Source organism: Balaenoptera musculus, chromosome 15 (assembly GCF_009873245.2).
Source record: "Balaenoptera musculus isolate JJ_BM4_2016_0621 chromosome 15, mBalMus1.pri.v3, whole genome shotgun sequence".
NCBI lineage: Eukaryota > Metazoa > Chordata > Mammalia > Artiodactyla > Balaenopteridae > Balaenoptera > Balaenoptera musculus.
In genome coordinates, this window is record NC_045799.1 from 77970947 (window position 1) to 77990384 (window position 19438).

Below are 19438 nucleotides of genomic sequence, written 5' to 3' on the forward strand. Positions count from 1 at the left end.
GACAGCTACCAACAACTATACAAATATATAAGAAAACGGGGAGAAAACATATCTTGAATGGAAAAATATTTAAGCTTATACAAAATTCAAGCATACATAAAGGAGGCTGGATAACTGTATGTTAAAAACTTTTAACAAACGAAACTAAAAGAAGTAAGATTATATTATTTGTGAAACAGGTATTGTTGATTCATCCAATACAATACCCATGTATGTAGAAAATGAGCGATCATATATTTAAGCACTGAATATAGACTACCTAAGACTTTGTAGTAAGAGTTCTTTGTGGCTATGCCTGCAACTCAACTCTGCCGTGATACTTCAATACATCTGGTGCTAGAATAAAGGACACTGGATCAAGTAAGAAAAGCTATCAACTGTCGTCTTCTTCTGGTCCCTGAAAATATCAGTTGGCACACTACTGAGATTTCTGCTCAAACACCATCTATAAATTATTGAAAATACCATTTTCAGGTATCTATACTTTAAAAAAATGTGGGATGAAGAAGAAAATAATTACTGGGTTAAAGGCAACAGCAGTAACAAAAAGATACCATAAGATACACTAAGTTCCCCTTTTCAGTATAATTTTCATTCTCATTTTATAGCTAAACAAACAAGATCAGAGAATGCTATATGACTTAACCATGTCATATGCTAGATAGTGCAGCTGAGATGAAATTATGGGTATCATTCTTTCAGCTAAGCAGGTTAACTCTCAAAAAACAGTAAGAAATTCAAATTTAGCCTAATATACAATGATACCTTGGACAGCAATGGCTAACTTTTATATACTTTGTATGTTAATCAAGGGAAAATCTGACTAAAGCCTAAAATACTTAAATTTCATTCCTATCATAGCATCAGAGAACACAGACATGGCTGCCCTTGTTCACTGACTTTGGGTTCTTCCTTTACAGACAAAGCCTGTGGAAACGAAAATCCACGGATGCTCAAGTCGCTTATATAAATTGGCATATTATTCACATATAACCTACGCACATCCTCCCTTATACTTTACATCATCTCTAGATTACTTCTAATACCTAAGACAATGTAAGTGCTATGTAAATAGTTGTCTGGCACATGGCAAATTCAAGTTTTGCTTTTTAGAATTTTCTAAAAAACTCTTTCTGAATACCTTCCATCTGCAGTTGGTTAAAGCTTGCAGATATGGTGGGCCAACTGTAATGTCAACAGATATTCTGACTACCTAAAATCATTTACTGACTGACTATTCAAACCAATAAGAGAAAAAGGTATCAATGTCACTGATACCAGATAAAGTCATATTAGGACCCATTTATGTGCTGGGAAAGGGAATACTATTTCAAGAACAAGTTATCATATAAACAACTTACGACACTACAAAAACTTTCACGCGTTGAATTCCACTGTAGAAACCCATGTTCAAATCCAGAAAAAAACAAAAAAAAATTTGTAGTAAAAAACAATTTAAAAAAGACAAACTACCAGTAAAATAAAACTTGACTATGTAACATGGGCTCATAATGATTAAACTACTACAAGGATTAAAAATGGTCAGAAGATTCTTAAATAGGTTATTAAATAGATTCACACCTAAGTAGATACATTTTGGAAAACGTATTAGGTATTTCTCTAATGTCTGGCTTTCAATTCTGAAAACAGACTGACAAAATCCCCCCTTTCCAATTTCCAAATAGATTTTTAGACGCCTGAGAGTATTTTCAGGCTAATCTGCAAATGGTAAAATGAAATATACTCATTTCACCTATGAATATTGTCAAAGCATTTTAAATGCTTAGTATTAATATTTCTTTACAAACATTAAGCAATGACATTTAAAACAAAAGTATTTTCCTTACAGGCCAATGCAGCCTAAATATTTCTATAGATTATCATTTAAAATTATTGCTAATTGAATTATATAACATGAAAACCGAAAGAGTATAAAATAAAAAAGAAAATATAGCTTTAGGATGGTAATGAAAAGTCAGTGCTCTATTATATTCATCCCAATTGTAATCCGAACGGTTTGAAATTGAGGCCAAGGGGAAAGGGCAAGAGAGCTTTTCTTTAGTGTCCAAGACCTCATTTGTTCAATCAGATTAACTTATTTTAAAACAAAAGGATTTAATAGTATAAATATATTTTATAAAAGTAACCTCATCGACCATAAATAAAAAAAGACAAATCTAGGAGAGTGTTTTTTAACAAGATAACAAATGATTTAACAAAGACTGTAAAATATTAAAAAGTGATTATCACATTTCTCTCCAGTGACAAATAATGAAGTCAATCTATTAAATGTAAACAGATGAAATTAATTATGTGTGATGATAAAATACCACAACATATATTTTATTAAAAGACTAACCCATTTCATATATTTATTACCGGATCTTAGAGTGTTTTAATTCATATGAAACATGGAATGAGATCAAGAAGAGCTATGAACTCAACCACACCCTCTATTTTTTTTTTCTACTCTTGCAGCAAAAAACTCTGATTTTGAGGGCTTCCCTGGTGGCGCAGTGGTTGAGAATCTGCCTGCCAATGCAGGGGACAGGGGTTCGAGCCCTGGTCTGGGAAGATCCCACATGCCGCGGAGCAACTGGGCCCGTGAGCCACAATTACTGAGCCTGCGCGTCTGGAGCCTGTGCTCCGCAACAAGAGAGGCCGCGATAGTGAGGCCCGCGCACCGCGATGAAGAGTGGCCCCCGCTTGCCACAACAAGAGAAAGCCCTCGCAGAGAAACGAAGACCCAACACAGCCATAAATAAAAAAATTAAAAAAAAAAAAAAAAAAAAAAAAAAACTCTGATTTTGAAAAAGTATGAAAAACTGTTACTCTTGACCTCAAAATCTCTTTCACAAAGGATCCAAATTATTTCCGTGTAGCAGAAACCAGTCTGCCTCTAACAATCAGTCCAGCAGGTAGCACTGTTTTCTATCATGGTGCTTCAACATTATAAACAACCACTTTTGTGTAAAAAGACACATATCTCTGGACACTTCCAATTTAAGCCCAAACTAAAAATATTTACATCATCAAAACTAAAAGCTTATAAAATGAATTTCAAGATATTTTAACATGCAAAAGCTGCAATTCAGTGAGGAATATGTCACAGCTATGCCTCAGTCTTAAAAACAAGCCTCCCACCCCTTGAAAAAAGGCAGTAACAGACCCTAACCCCAAATTACTATCTAGAAAAATCCTGTTTTCCTTTTTGCAACATACTTACAAATATGCCTATAGATAACACAGACCTCAGAGCTAAAATGTGTTACTAAACTCATCTAATTCTTGATGAATGCATTAATAGCATATAAAAATTTTTTCTGATACTCTTTTCAACATTATCAAATTGGTAATGTTTTATCAAATAATCTGACACCTATTCAAAGTAAAAGAAACAAATCAAAATAAACCAGGCACTCTCTCTCTTAATTAATTACCCCTACACATTTCAAATTAATAGGTGGCATTTTCCACCCATGGACCCATGTCCTAAATCCTCCAAAAGTCTAATTTTTACATAATAATTGGATGTTCACTAAGTGATTTGTTAGCAACTATAAAGTTGAAAATACAAAATATTCAAATGATAACCTACCCAATTACATATTCTATGAACTCTCATGTAACATTTATAAGATAAGCATGATAACTACACAGTGACAAATAACAAAGACTATTATTGCTCTATCTTCAGAAATGTCCAGAATTCAGTCACTCCTTATCCCTACTGTCACCATCCAGTTCTAAAGCACCTCCCTCTCTGCCCTGGATAACTACAATAGCTTTGCTTCCACTATGGTCTGCTCTCAGTCTTTACAGCAGCCCTGTTTCTTCAACAAGGAGGACAGAACTTATCACTTCTCTGTTCAAAACTCTTCAATGGACTTGCCTACCTTGTTCACTCCTTAGCACCTAGTACAACCCCCAGCACACACAAGGTGCCTGGTATTTGTGGACTGATTAAATGAACATTTGAACAGTGCAGTCCTTAATTTTGTGCGGCAGCCAAGTATTTATCAATGTCCTAAGCATAAATTTCATGAAAAAGGATACCATCAGAGGATGAAATCCAACTATTCAAACTCTAAAACAGTGTTATCCAAAGTGGCCCTGGCGTAGGGCTGTGGTGGTGCGCGGGGACCCGCTGCGGTGACAGTGGTTGCTGCAGGGCTGATGAGAAACTACTAAAGTTCCTGTGGACGCAAAGTAGAATTTCATAAGAACATAGTGGATGGAGAAGAGAAAACCTACAGTGGCTATAAGGGCCCTGATGCCATGCATGTAAAATTGATATCTTCGGATGGTCACGAATTTACTGTAAAAAGAGAACATGTGCTAACATCAGGAACAATAAAAGCCATGTTGAGTGGCCCAGGTCAGTTTGCTGAGAACGAAACTAATGAAGTCAATTTTAGAGAGATCCCTTCACATGTGCTATCAAAAGTATGCATGTATTTTACCTACAAGGTTTGCTACACTAACAGCTCCATGGAGATTCCTGAATTCCAACTGCACCTGAAATTGCACTGGAACTGCTGATGGCTGCAAACTTCCTAGATTGTTAAATAAATTATTTAAAAAAAAAAAACCAAAAAACTATAGTCCATATATAGGTGGTATTGTGAACTCCATTCTGGTGTGTAAATATTTATGTATAGTTTTCAATTTATTTAGGAAAGAAAATTTAAAATTTCAAAGAGTCTTACTTAAGACACAAAATTAACCTTTTTAATCTACTTAAAATCAATTTGAAGGGACTTCTGTGGTGGTCCAGTGGTAAAGAATCCGCCTTCCAATGCAGGGGACTCGGGCTCAATCCTTGGTCGGAGAACTAAGATCCCACATGCCACAGGGCAACTAAGCCCGCGCGCCACAACTACAGAGCCCGTGTGCCTCAACTAGAGAGGCAGCGTGCCACAAACTACAGAGCCCACGCGCCCTGGAGCCCACGTGCCACAACTAGAGAGAGAACACCCACTAGCCACAACTAGAGATAAGCCCGCGCGCACCACAACTAAGACCCAACACAGCCAAATAAATAAATATAAATAAATAAAATTTAAAAAATCAATTTGGGGCTTCCCTGGTGGCGCAGTGGTTGAGAATCTGCCTGCCAATGCAGGGGACACGGGTTCGAGCCCTGGTCTGGGAAGATCCCACATGCCGCGGAGCAACTGGGCCCGTGAGCCACAGTTGCTGAGCCTGCGCGTCTGGAGCCTGTGCTCCGCAACAAGAGAGGCCGCAGCAGTGAGAGGCCCGCGCACCGCGATGAAGAGTGGCCCCCGCTTGCCGCAACTAGAGAAAGACCTCGCAGAGAAACGGAGACCCAACACAGCCATAAATAAATAAATAAATAAATAACTTAAAAAATCAATTTGAAGACAAATTAAGTTAAGAAACAATCAGGGCATTAGGCCACAGCAGAATAAACATGTGAATGACTCAAGTTCGGGGGAAAACGTGTTGAAAGTGAACTGCACTGTAAGGAGACCTCTTCTCAAGCAAAACGCTTCCCATTATTAGCACACCCATGACAGCCAGACCTCAAACAACTCTTAGGTAAGATTGTCTCTGTACTTATCAAAGACATGCATGTGTCAAAGACCTGACAACAGTCTGATTTTACCCAGAAATGTAGTCATGATGTTTATGAAATTAAGGCACGCACAGCCATATTACTCCAAGGGGGTATTTCCCAAACCTAAGTCACAAAAGTTATACATGCGCACCAATGTCTTCAAGAACAAATTGATCATCACAAATGGAAGAGCACATCTCAGCTCAATAGACTATTTCCTGCAGTTTAACGTGTCTGCATCAATCTCAATTAAACCCTTCATAACTTCACATAATTGCAAATAAAGATATCAAGGTTAAAGTACTGTGGCAAATCTTACAAACTTACTTGATGACAAAGTTTCTTTTTTCTTTTCTATAAACTTTTTGGGAAATGCAGAAAGATACAATATGAGAAAACAAAAGTCACCCCCAGGCAAGCAGGATTATCTTATTTCCTTCCAAGCACAAGTATTTTCCTAAACAAAACTAACATAGTTCTATAGATACACTTTTCCTTTTAAAGGTGACTTGTTCTTGCAAGGCAGGGTTTTTTTTTTTTTTCCACTAAGCATATTACACTAGGGGTCTTTTTTCAGATCACATATTTAAAAAAAAAAAAGTTACCATTTCAATGCCAATATATTTTTTCGAATATGAGAATGTATCAAAATTTAATTTTCTAACTATGGATATTTTCCTAGTTTCTAGCATTTTATAATCATCTTTCCAGAAAAAAATACAATATACTTATAAAAAGATGTGCATGTGAGTTCTCATTTGAACTTCCTTGTTAGTATCACAGTTTACATTTTACCTTCCTTAATGTATGGATAACAATTAATTAGCAATTTAATTAGAGTTGGTATATAATAGTTTGTTCATAAACATATATCCCACAGAAAATGCTACCCTGTAAAGTAATTACGTTACACAGACCTGGTATTTCACTGGTCTTCTGAACATAAGGCAGCAGCCTCAATAGCAAAATTCTACTTGTTGACAAATTTGGATGATGTATCAAACTTCTGGTACTATGTCTTAGTTTAAAAGAAATGGGATTTATCACTCCCTCCAAAGAGTTAAAACTGAAAAGATTGACACACATTTCAAGTTTATAAGTCATTTATTTCATAATTATCTTGACATCCTTTTAAAGGTCTTATACTATTAAAAACAAGTGTTTATTTTCTAAACAATTCTAACAAATTGTTTATCTGTTCTTTATCAGATAAAGATAAACAAATTGTTTATCTTTATCTGTTTATCTTTATCTGTTTTAAGATTTGTTTTCAGATAAATCAATGTGGTTATTAGTCCTATTTAAAAGCTTTATGCTAATAATTTTAATCATCAATTTTTCTTATCTCTATAGGAAGGAAAAGGTTCTTAGTGTTCATAATATAAATATAATATTTATAAATTTTCTTCTCATAGTTGAGTTTCAAATTAAAAAGCAATTAAATTCAATTATTGTGGACTTCGCTAGCCGTCCATGAAGACTCTGTGCAACAGGCTGGGGTTCGAGCCCTGGCTGGGGAACTAAGATCCCACATGCCGCCCGGTGTGGACAAATTAGTTAATCACTTACTTACTTGACTAGAAACAATTCAAAACTGCTTTTAGGTTAGTAAAATTATGTTAATGATAAAATATGTATATTAAATTAATTGAGATGTTAATACACAAAGTATGAGAAAATTTCTGATATTAGGTAAAAGCTACCAATCAACTTATAATTTAGAAGCAATGAAGACAAACACTTTGAATAGCTTGAAGCAGCCAAACACCGTAAATGACCAAGTGGACACGAGTAGGAGACAGGTTACTTAAAAAAAAAAAAAGGGAAAGACAAAGATAGCAAACCAAGAAAGGTTATGTAGCAGTTAAAAAAAAATAATAATGATGAAGTACCAAGATGTAAAGTTATGGAAAGAAAAAACTACGGGAAATGTGATATGTGTGTATTTTATTTGTTCATACACAATAAAGTGCCATCTACCACTGCGTAGAGGGTCACTGGAGCAGGGCGGGGGTTAACAGAGCTGTATTTTTACCTTAGAAAAAACTACTTTGAGGAGAAAAAACTTATAGAGGAATAGTGTGAGATAACTTCAAAGGAAAAAAAAATCAATACACATTTAATAATTATTAAATATAAAGCGTGATACTGTTAATAATTAGCTGAATCTTTCAATAATTCAGGACAAACTGGCTCATCTGCATTCATGCATTATCTCTGAAGAAAAAACTACATTTGAAGCAACTTTAACTATATAGAGAGATTACTTTAGAATATTTTTGTAGCTGCTGCTTCAAAAGTTTTGAAGGACAGATTATATGCTAGCCTCTAACTGCATTTTATGGGGGAAAACTATCAACACCTTCTCCTCCGCTTCACTAAGGTAGACACAGGGGTTCCAGTACTAATTAAGTCTCTTATATCACACCCAATAACAGGTTATAAATCTGTTTTCATGTGCATCCAGTCTGGTCATAGTTTTCGCTTTTTAAAAATTCTCTATTCCCAATGATAGAAAGTATATAGCTTGGCCCACTGCTCATTTTCACGGCTTACTTTTGTTGTCTAAAACTCCCAAAGCACTGGGTGTGCTGGTGGGATATGGGCTGCTTTGGTCACACATACACATATATGCTTCAGGTTTTTTTTTCACAAGTTTCCTTTAAAAATGAATGAAATGCATACTTAGCAATGTGAATGTGACAAATATTTTTATGACCAGAAGTAAACTTTTGGAATCAATGCTTTTAGATAACTAACCTTCAATAGTCACCTCAACTTCGGGGTCCTCACTTGTTTCTGAAGGGACATGTTGAGTAGAATCTTGAAAAAAATAAAATTCTAAAATGACATTCATTATAAAGCACTTTCTATTATGTTCCAACATTTTACTGATTTGATATTCCAAAAGCAGCCTACTATAAAATTTTACTGGCATTTTAATTCATCTCGTATTTGTTAAATTAAAATATCTGACCCTTTTCATTGTAAGTAGGGATAAAAGAAAATAAAAAGTAGAGAAACTCTGGAAAACTATTAGACAATACCAAATTACCTGCATTAATGGACTCAAAAAACTTTTATTTTTAGAGGAATAAAATTATAATGAAGTACAATTATTTTCCTGCTGTAACTAGAAGACGCTAGGATAAAAACAAAGGCTTTATTATTCTTTTTAAACTATTTCTCCTCTTCTTTCAGAAATCCTAGGAGTGGCTTATATTGTTAAATAAAACCACAATCAAATTTTTTGCAATGGGGACCTTCATATCAAAACAGTGACTATAACAAATGCATACAGGACTGTATCACCTAACTTTATATGCAACATACTTTACAAAATTAAATATTTGTGTTACTACACAAAACAAATGTACATCAGAATGTTAGTGCTGGAAGCTCAGCTAGAGAGTATCTTCATCAACTCTCTTTTCATTTTGCAAAGGCTGAGAGATTAATTGATTTGCAAAGATTATGTTTACTTGTTAGTAAAGGAATAAAGAACAGAACCGAACTTCAATTCGACTCTATTAACACTGCAATATGACAATAAAAATTTCCTCAAAAATAAAGTAGTTCAAAGCCTAATATCTAATTCACATTGCCCAATGAACCCCAGTACAATTTGTCTTGTATACAGGTATCTCCTTGCTATAAATACTGCCTATCCAAAATAGAGGATTTTGTCACAGAGGAAATATCTAATTACCTACACATAGTAAAAGAAAACAAAAAAATTTCATCCACACCATCGTCTATTAAAAAAACAAGAAATTTAAAATGAGCATTTCAATACTTCTGCAAGAAATGTATTCCAATTAGAATACTCTAATTCTAAAACTGAATTTGGAAAGATCAGTCAACTTTCCAGGGACCTTCAGAACTCCCTCCACTCGAAGAAAGTAAAAGATCAAATTACTGATTTTTTAAAAATAAAACAAAAAAGCAAATATAAGGAATAAAAAGGTACAGAATAGAGTTCCTTTTTATTCTTAAAAAAATAAGGCTTGACATGACCAGTTTATGTGAGAAATAATAATTCTAAAACAATGTCCAGTTACCTTAACCAGTTATTTTCCTTGGGAGAAATCTACAAAAATTCTTTTGGAACTATCTAAACGGTTTAGCAACAGGAAGCCATTCTGCATGGTAACCGTTTAACTCAAGATTCCAATAACTAAAACAGCTGTACCATAGTTGAATATCCATTCAATCCTACAATCAGAGGAGGATGGTTGGCTAAGAGACAAAGCAGTCCACGGGGTGGCTGTGGATATAAAAATGAACCGAGAGGAGATCTTTCTTTCATTAATCGTATGGAGAATACATTACCCTACTTTAAAAAATGGTACTAATAGTATGTTTTAAAATGAAATATGAACAGAGCCAGTAATAATTTTAATTCTAACTATCAAAACCATTCTTTCAAAATATGGCAAAAAATGACCAAGAAAAAATGGGCAGCATTTTGCATCATGAAGAGTTTTACTTACCACTTAAGTTTTCCTCCCCATATGCTTTATTATTCAGTACAATAAAAGAGGTATATTAAATATCATCTTAGGACTAAAAAAACAACCTGTTGGCTAAGAAGGCATACCATAACAATCATCATTTCATTTCCAAATAAGGTGTTTTAAGGATAATATTCTCTATAGAACAGAACAACATAATACAAGTACAGCAAAGTAAAAATCCCTGTATCTAACCTTCTGCTGGTACTTCCATTTCTGTTCCTTCATTGCCCTCTGAAGAATGATGGCTTCCTAAAAAGAAAATATACCACATATAATAAACCAATAAACACTGATATTGGAAGAAGAGATACTAGGTAACAATGCAAATAATAACATGAATACAAACTGATTCCTTAACTCCTTAGCAGTTAATTCAAACAATGTTATCTAATTCAGAAAAACATGTAACACTTCTGTATGAAAGCTCAAAAAATTATTTTAAAACATAAACATATAGATTAAACCGAAGTAGGTTTGGGGATTTACTATTAGTTACTGGAACTACACAATATAATTACTGATAGATGTTAGAATTTGAGAAGTAGAATAGTATGTTTCAAAGTGCCATGCTCATCTGTCAATGACACACACACAAAAACACACACCAGAGTAAATTTCTTCTTTGCTCATAGACTCTATCAAGGCTAGATAAACAAGTTCAGGTTGGGCTGTGAAATGTTTCCTGCTTTCCATTTTTACTATGGTGGAAGCTATGGAAACTCAATCCCCATTATTTAACCAAAGTTGCACTTAAAGGAAACTCGTAAGTTAAAACTTAAGATACTACCTTTAGTCTCAAAAGCATTTTAATTCAGGTAATATAATCTGCCTGCTTCTAAACACTGGAACATAAAGCAATGTATCAGGTTAGGCAGTCAAAAGGGAAACAGGCTCACCCTATCAGAGAAGCAGCTTGACTCACAAATAGGAAAGAAGTAATCTAAAACCCAAGAGAGCCAATGAGGACAAGTGCCCAAACTGCCCCAGAATATTTATCCTCTGTCCTTAAATGTCTGAGCTACTAACATAGAAAAGATTGAAAATCACTGCCTTCGTGTATAAATAAAAATATATTACCTATAAGGAAGAATAAAGCACAAAGGGGGAGGGGAAGCAAAATCAGGTCTATTTTGTCATCCATTGGTAACTAATTAAAGAAACTATACTAAAGGTACAATTCCCAGACACAGGTTTCAAATACACTTCATCTTGATTTTTAAAGAACACTGACTACAAACACTGTCATTCAGTGCCTAGCACCTTTGAATTTAAAGTGCCATGCAAAGACAAAATGTTTTTGGTTTTCAACGTCTAACTTTATGGTGCTGTAATTATCTGGGGATTCTTTTCCACTTATTTCACATTCTGAAAACTCACCTGAGCTCAAAACACTAGATAAATCTATAAATCTGTAGCCATGAATTATTTCTTTATTGAACTTCTTAAATACGCTTTCTCAACACACAGCCCCCACCCCCCAATTAAACGTTAACATTTGAATTTATGGAGCATTGGGTTCTTTGACTATAATGCCAAAGAAAACAAAAACGTGAGGTCAAAACAATGAGAGATAACGGAGAAGAGGCCAGTACTTAAAAAGGCAAGATTGGGTAAGAATAAGAAAAATTAAGGTGATTGTCCCACCCGGTCAGAATATTACAAGAGTACATGTAAACAATGACTCTACGTGTACTTTTTGTTCTTTAAAAATCTGAAATAGGCAATTACATTTATATTAAAAGTAAAGCTAAATAAAATAAATCTTATGAGCTAAAAGCCAGAATAGACAGAAGTAAAGTAAAAGCCAGCACAAATAGCCTATGATCATCAAGTTAGGGAACACTACACAGAAATTCCCAAAGAGGTATTCAATCAATAAACTTAGGGATTTACAAATGATATCTTACAACCTTTCTAAAAACTAAGTATCAACATGACCTTATTGATATTTACATTACTAACTATGCAATATAAGCCTTATTTCTGACTATTCTGATATAAGGTATAAATGTGTACTTTACCTTAAATATGAAAGTGTGTCATGTACCCATTTCGAGATTCATTACTAGATTCACAAAAGGGAAAATTGGTTTTGAAAAATTGTTGCTTGTGAAGTTCATTTATATGTTTAAAAAAAAAAAGGCCAATACATTTCTTTTTCCTTTTCCATTTAGAAAAGTAATAATACAGATATAAATACTAAAACACAGTCTGTCCAATATAAAGAAACATTAAATAAGAACAGTATGTGGGAAAATGGAAGTGAAAAAGTTATACCTTGCAAAGACTTCGAAAGGGGGAGTTTGTCATCAACATCATCAGTTTCAGAAGGGCCTGCTTTGGGATACAAAGATAATACTTCAAAAGTAATCCCAAAAATGTATTTTGGGTCACTTCAGCAAACAAATTTGGGTGAGAGATATGGAATAATACAGCCTTTTCATGAACAAAAAAGGCAAAAAAAAAAAAAAAAAAGAAAAGAAAAAAAAAGACTGACTGACAAAATGAATGGTGTCAATTTATGGTCTTAGTGAATGGAAAAGGTGTATTCAGATAAACTCATATACAGACAGTCAAAAGAAATTTTGAAAACAACTAACTCGACATGAATTGAATGGGAACAATATGTCTAAAATGGTGGATATGGGTAATGTTCATGACAGCAAACTGCAACTTTTACTTCATACAGATTATAAGTGCAGATATATCTTACAAGGTGCATTTGTTTCTTCCTTGCCAAATATTTGGCTTAATGTTTTGTCATACTAAAGAAAAATGCAGAATCAAATTGTTACACCTTCCTTAGAATCTCTAAAATAATGCAATTAACCTATCAATAAGCTTGAATCTCCACTGAAATAGAAACATGACAAACAGTTAATTCAGAATCCTCCCTTCCTGAAGATCCATAAACACTTTTTAATAACTTAACATGGTTTTTCCCAATTATTAACATACAATGTATTTTGTGCTAATTAAACCTTCACAGAATGCTATAGATTTTGACAACACACCTGCATGTATTATGCTTTTAGTGAAAGTAATAGATTTAAAAGAGAACAAAACATTGTGTTTTCAATGACTACTTAACATAAACATGTCCTTGCATTAATATGAATACAAACCACTTCACTACCTCTGAATATTTTTTGGAAAATATCCTAAGACTTTTGAAAGACTTTGCAAATGCATGAGGGATTTCACGAAGAGGCACAAAACTACACATTATAAATAAAGGACACAGCATAGAAGAAAATAATTTCATAGAAAATAGAAAAATTATTTGTATTTGGAATCTCAACTGAGAGCAAGATGATAAATGAAAGACACCTGAATTCAAATGCCAGATTCACTGCTTCCTAGTCATGTGATCCTGGGTAAAAATATACAGAAGAAATAAATTAAATGATAGCTAAATGTACTAACTGACTTCTAAATACTGCTTTAGCTGCTTTTCCGCAAGTCTAGCTATGTATCATTATCGATATTGTTCTGTTCTAAATTATTTTAATTAGGTCCTCTTTAAGGCAATAAAAGTGTATTTCTTCGGATTCCCACTGTATAGCATTTCTATTTTAAATAACATGCTTATTATTGACTTCTAATTTAACTAATTACATTATACTTGGGGAATTCTTTAAGGCTACCTGTGAACAAATATAAAAGTCAACTTTTGTAAAAGATCCATGTCTCGTAAATAAACATTTATTTGCTGGGTAAAGAGTTCTGGATATACAACAACTAGCTTATGTTTGTAAATTTCAGAGTTCAAATACTCTATTTACCATTTATAAGCATTCATCATTTGTTAAAATCTCCCACATGACTGCATTTACAAATTTATCAATTGTATCAAATTATATCAATTCTTTATTTAGACTTTTGAGGCTACATTGTTAGGTATATACAAATTAATGATTATCCTATTAACTTAATGACTTATTAGTATATAAATTATATAGTCTTACTCTTCATATTTGTTATTTTTTTCTTTTTTGGCCTCAAATTAATATTACTAAACTTGGTTTCTTTTGGTTAATATTTGCCCAGCATACCTTCACATATCACTATACTACCAAATTATGTTGTTTACTTTTAAACATACATGTTATAATAGCAAATGACTTGGACTCTGTCATAAGATCAGCAGCACACTTCACTCGCACAACTCCAGGAGTGTCTAACAGTCACTGCAGACAAATCACTTTCCCAACGCTCACATCTGAGAACATCTTAGAGGAAAACTGACAGGTACACAGAGATGTGTCCAAGCCTATTTTGGAATACCGAAAGTTTTGGAAGAAAACATAAATGATTTTAAGTGCGAGAATGAACACATGAACTACAGTATAATCACACAGGTAACTGTCGCAATGATAGTATTAAATCTGTACGTGACAAAAATGGTCAATCTCAAAAACTTGTACTGAATGACACACAAGAACATATACAAAACACATATACAGTATGATACCATTTAAGTCAAGCTTAAAAACTGAGAAAATGTAATACATAAAATGTAGGTGCCTGGATACACATACAAAGACGTTTCTGTGGGAATGTATATGCATTTAAAATATGAAATCGTTATCAGGAAGGACAACCCTCAATTTCAATAAAATGGTTAACTCAGGAAGAACAGAGAAAAAAATGGGAATTGGAAGGGCCTAAAGAAGGGTGTCAATAACATAGTTAACATGTTATATCATGTAAAATCCAGTAAACCTGGGCAGATGTATATTATGTTTGTGGGTTTTAAACATTTTAAAAAAGCATTTTAGAAATACAGCCAGCCAACTGTATCCCTGCATTCAGCATCTGCAGAGTCAACCAACCATGGATCAAAAAATTGGGAACAAAAAAATCCCAGAAAGTTCCAAAATGCAAAATTTGAATTTGCAGCATGCTGGCAACTATTTAGATAGCATTTACATTGTATTAGATATTTAAGTTATCTAGACATGATTTAAATAAAGTATAGGGGTGGGTGTTTGTAGGTTATATTCAAATACTACACCGTTTTATATAAAGGACTTGATCATCTGTGGGTTTTGATACTGGGGGGTGGCCCTGGAACCAGTTCCCCTGTGGATACCAAAGGATGACTGTACAATACAGCAATGCAAATAAACGACCTATAAGTACACCCAACAAAATGTCTCACAAATTACATGTTTACAGAAGAAGCCTGATACATGCCGACAGATTCTATTTATATGAACTACAAAAACAGACAAAACTAACCTAGGTTGTTACAAATCAGGACAATGGTCTGCATTGGAAAGGGGCTGCCAGGAAAGGAGCCCAAGGGAAAAGGAGCTTCTAGCATAGTGATCCCTAACAACAGATCTTCAGAATGCATGAAGCAAAGTGAAAGAACTGGAAGGAGAAATAGACAGAGGCAGCTGGAGCCTTCAATACTTTTGTAGTGGATAGAAGTAAAGAGAAACGTCAGTACAGATATAGCAGGTCTGAATGACCGTCAAGCAACCTTAACAAAGCTGAAATAACTGAAATTATACAAAGAATGTTCTCCAACCATAATGGAAATAAACTAAAAATCAGTAACAAAGCTACCTGACAAGTCCACAAGTATGTGGAGATTAAGACTACACTTCTACAGGGAATTCCCAGGCGGTCCCAGTGGTTAGGGCTCTGCACTTTCACTGCCGAGGGCCTGGGTTCGATCCCTGGACAGGGAACTAGGATCCCACAAGCCATGTGGTGCGGCCAAAAAAAAAAAAAAAAGAAAAAAAGAAAAAAAAAAGACTACACTTCTACGTAAACCAGAGGACAAAGGGGAAATTAGAAAATGTTTTGAAATGAATGAAAATAACCATATCAAAGTTTATAGGGTGCAGTTAACTAATGCTTAAGAGGGAAGTTTATGGCATTAAATGCTTACATTGGAAAATATTTCAATGATTTAAGCTCCCATCTTAAGAAACATAAAACAAAACCAAATTAAAATTAAAGCAACCAAAAAGAAAGAAAGAAAGAAACATAAGAGCAAAAAAAAATCACTGAAATTTTGTAAAAGCTAGATCTTTGAGGAAAAAAGAAAAAAATTGAGAAAGTTCTAGAGCAAGAGCAACGGTTCTCCACTGGAAGTGATACTGTCCCTAAGGGACATATGGCAACATCTGGAGACGTTGTGGCTTGTCACAACTAGGGAGATGCTACTGGTATACATCTAGCAGGGAGGCCAGGGAGGATACTAAACATCCTACAATGCAGAGCATAAGACAGATACTGACAACAATGAATTGTCTGATCAAAATGTCAGTATTGCCAAGTTTTAAGACAAAGCCCTGAGCTAGAATGACCAATAAGAAACAAACCAAAAAAAGACACAAATTACTATAATTAAATTACTACAGACCCAGCAAACGTTAAAATTAAAAAAAAAGAAAGAAAACTTAGGACAAAGTAGACAAATTCCTTAAAAGACACAAACTGCCGACTCTTAATCAAGAAGAAATACATAACCCGAGCAGACCTACAATGATTAAAAGAAATTTTAAAATTAAAAAATGGAGCAAATTTTTAAACCTTCCATTAGAGAAACCTCAAGGTCCAGGTGGATTCATTGGGAAATTTTATCAAAAATATATAGAAATGGAATAATATCAATTCTACAAAAAAATTCTTCAAATATATCATTTCCCAATTCACTTAGGCCAGTATTACCAAAACCAAATAAGGACATTTACAAGAAAAGAAACTTCTAACTAATATCTCTTAAGAACATTTGAAAATGTTCTTAAGAGATATTAGTCAGAACCGACATTTGAAAATTAATGTTGATGGCCATTTTAACAGATTAAACGAGAAAAATGATGTAATCATCTCCAGAGATACAGAAAACACCTTTCACAAAATTCAACAGCCAATCACCATAAAAACTCTTTACAGGGCTTCCCTGGTGGCACAGTGGTTGAGAGTCTGCCTGCCAATGCAGGGGACACGGGTTCGAGCCCTGATCTGGGAAGATCCCACATGCCGCGGAGCAACGAGGCCCGTGAGCCACAACTACTGAGCCTGCGCGTGTGGAGCCTGTGCTCCGCAACAAGAGAGGCCGCAATAGTGAGAGGCCCGCGCACCCCGATGAAGAGTGGCCCCCGCTTGCCGCAACTAGAGAAAGCCCTTGCACAGAAACGACCCAACACAGCCAAAAATAAATAATAAATAAAAATAAAGGAATTCCTTTAAAAAAAAAAAAAAACTCTTTACAAACTCTGAACTGAAGGAAATTTCTTCAATCTGATGAAGGGCAACTACAAAAAACCTACAGCTTTCACAGAGAAAGAGTTCCTTCTAAAACTGCAAACAAGGTAAGGATGCCTACTCTCACTACTATTCAACGTAACACTGGAATGTTGAAGAGCTGGTGCAATTAACACAAGAAAATGAAAGGAAAGAAATAATACTGTCTACTTACAAAATCCCAAAGATTTTTTCCCAAAGAGTTGCTATACTAATAAATGAATTTTAACTAGGTCACAAGATACAAGGTCCGTATGTAAAAGTCAACTGTAGTTCTACATATTAGCAATATAGTTGGAAGCTGAAACTGTAAAAGAACAGTACACCATTTACAGTAACACTGGAAAACATTAAATACTTACATATAAATTTTACAAAATATGTACAAGACCTGTATGCTGAAAACAAAGCACTGATGAAAGGAATCAAGAAAGAGCTAAATAGATAAGATACATATATCATGCTCATGAATCAGAAGATTCAATATTAAGATATTCAACCTAAATTAGTCTATAGATTCAGCACAATCTCCATCAAAATCCCCACGGGGGGGAAGGGAGAAGGACTTTCCTGGTGGTCCAGTAGTTAAGACTTCGCCTTCCAATGCAGGGGGTGCGGGTTTGATCCCTGGTTGGGGAGGTAAGAAGATCCCACATGCCTCCGGCCAAAAAAACAAAACATAAAACAGAAGCAATACTGTAACAAATTCAATAAAGACTTTAAAAATGGTCCACATCAAAAAGAATTAAAAAATAAAAAAATAAATCTTGGGCTTCCCTGGTGGCGCAGTGGTTAAGAATCCACCTGCCTTGCATTGGCAAGGGACACTGGTTTGAGCCCTAGTCCGGGAAGATCCCACATGTCGTGGAGCAACTAAGCCCATGTGCCACAACTACTGAAGCCTGCGTGCCTAGAGCCCATGCTCTGCAACAAGAGAAGCCACCGCAGTGAGAAGCCCACGCACTGCAACAAAGAGCAGCCCTGCTCGCCGCAACTAGAGAAGCCTGTGCGAGGCAACAAAGACCCAACTCAGCCAAAAATAAAATAATTTAAAAAAAAAAAATCTTAAAAAAAAAAAAGTCTCCTCAGGGCTTTTTGAACAAATCAATAAGCTGATTTTAAAAATTTATATGAAAAGGAAAAGGAGCTAAAATAGGCAAAATAATGTTGAAAAAGAATAATTTTGGTGGACTCTCACAATCTGATTTTAAGACTTATTATATAAACTATAGTCCTCAAGACAATGTAATTTTGGAAAAACATAGAAACAGATCAATGTAACAGAATATACTTGAGAAAACTGACAGAGATGTAAAGGTAATGCAATAGAAAAAGAACAGTCGTTGGGCTTCCCTGGTGGCGCAGTGGTTAAGAATCTGCCTGCCAATGCAGGGGATACGGGTTCGAGCCCTGGTCTGGGAAGATCCCACATGCTGCGGAGCAACTAAGCCTGTGCACCACAACTACTGAGCCTGTGCGCCACAACTACTGAGCCTGTGCTCTAGAGCCCGCGAGCCACAGCTACTGAAGCCTGTGCGCCACAACTACTGAAGCCCAAGAGCCTAGAGCCCGTGCTCTGCAACAAGAGAAGCCACCCCAATGAGAAGCCCGCAGACCGCAATGAAGAGTAAGCCCCCACTCGCCACAACTAGAGAAAGCCCGCCAACGCAGCCAAAAATAAACAAAACAAAAAAAAGAACAGTCATTTCAACAAAAGGTACTGGAAAAACTGGATATCTGTATGCCTTAAGTTTGAACCTGGTATTCTGCACACTATACAAAAATTAGGTCTAAACCAATCACAGACCTAAATGTACAACTATGAAAACTTTTATACGACACAGAAGAAAATCTTTGTGACACTGGGTCAGACCAAGATTTCTTAGCTATGATACTTAAGCACAACTCATATAAGAAAAAAAAAAAAAAAAGCACTAAGTTGGACACCATCAAATTAACCTATTTGCAAATCACATCACAAAATCACTCACACTCCCTATTTCAAAGGGGGAAAAAAAAGCTTCTATAATCCTGCCTAGTAATAGCAAAGCTAAAAAAGGCAATACCAAAGATA

General features: G+C 34.9%; 1 protein-coding gene and 1 pseudogene across 7 annotated transcripts in view; one reads left to right on the forward strand and one right to left on the reverse strand.

The window, feature by feature from the left end:
* GTF2I (general transcription factor IIi) overlaps nt 1–19438 on the reverse strand; it is a 96608-nt gene that overhangs the window by 33663 nt on the left and 43507 nt on the right. For 2 of the 7 annotated variants that reach the window (XM_036824343.1, XM_036824344.1), the window contains exons 10-12: nt 12376–12435; nt 10291–10347; nt 8342–8404 (exon numbers count right to left, since the gene is read on the reverse strand). In XM_036824343.1, coding sequence (XP_036680238.1) covers nt 8342–8404; nt 10291–10347; nt 12376–12435 — 180 coding nt within the window. The remainder of the gene's footprint in view (nt 1–8341; nt 8405–10290; nt 10348–12375; nt 12436–19438) is intronic. The other 5 variants (XM_036824345.1, XM_036824346.1, XM_036824348.1 and 2 more) reach the window with 5 other exon arrangements.
* On the forward strand, nt 2800–4829 carry LOC118880632 (annotated as a pseudogene).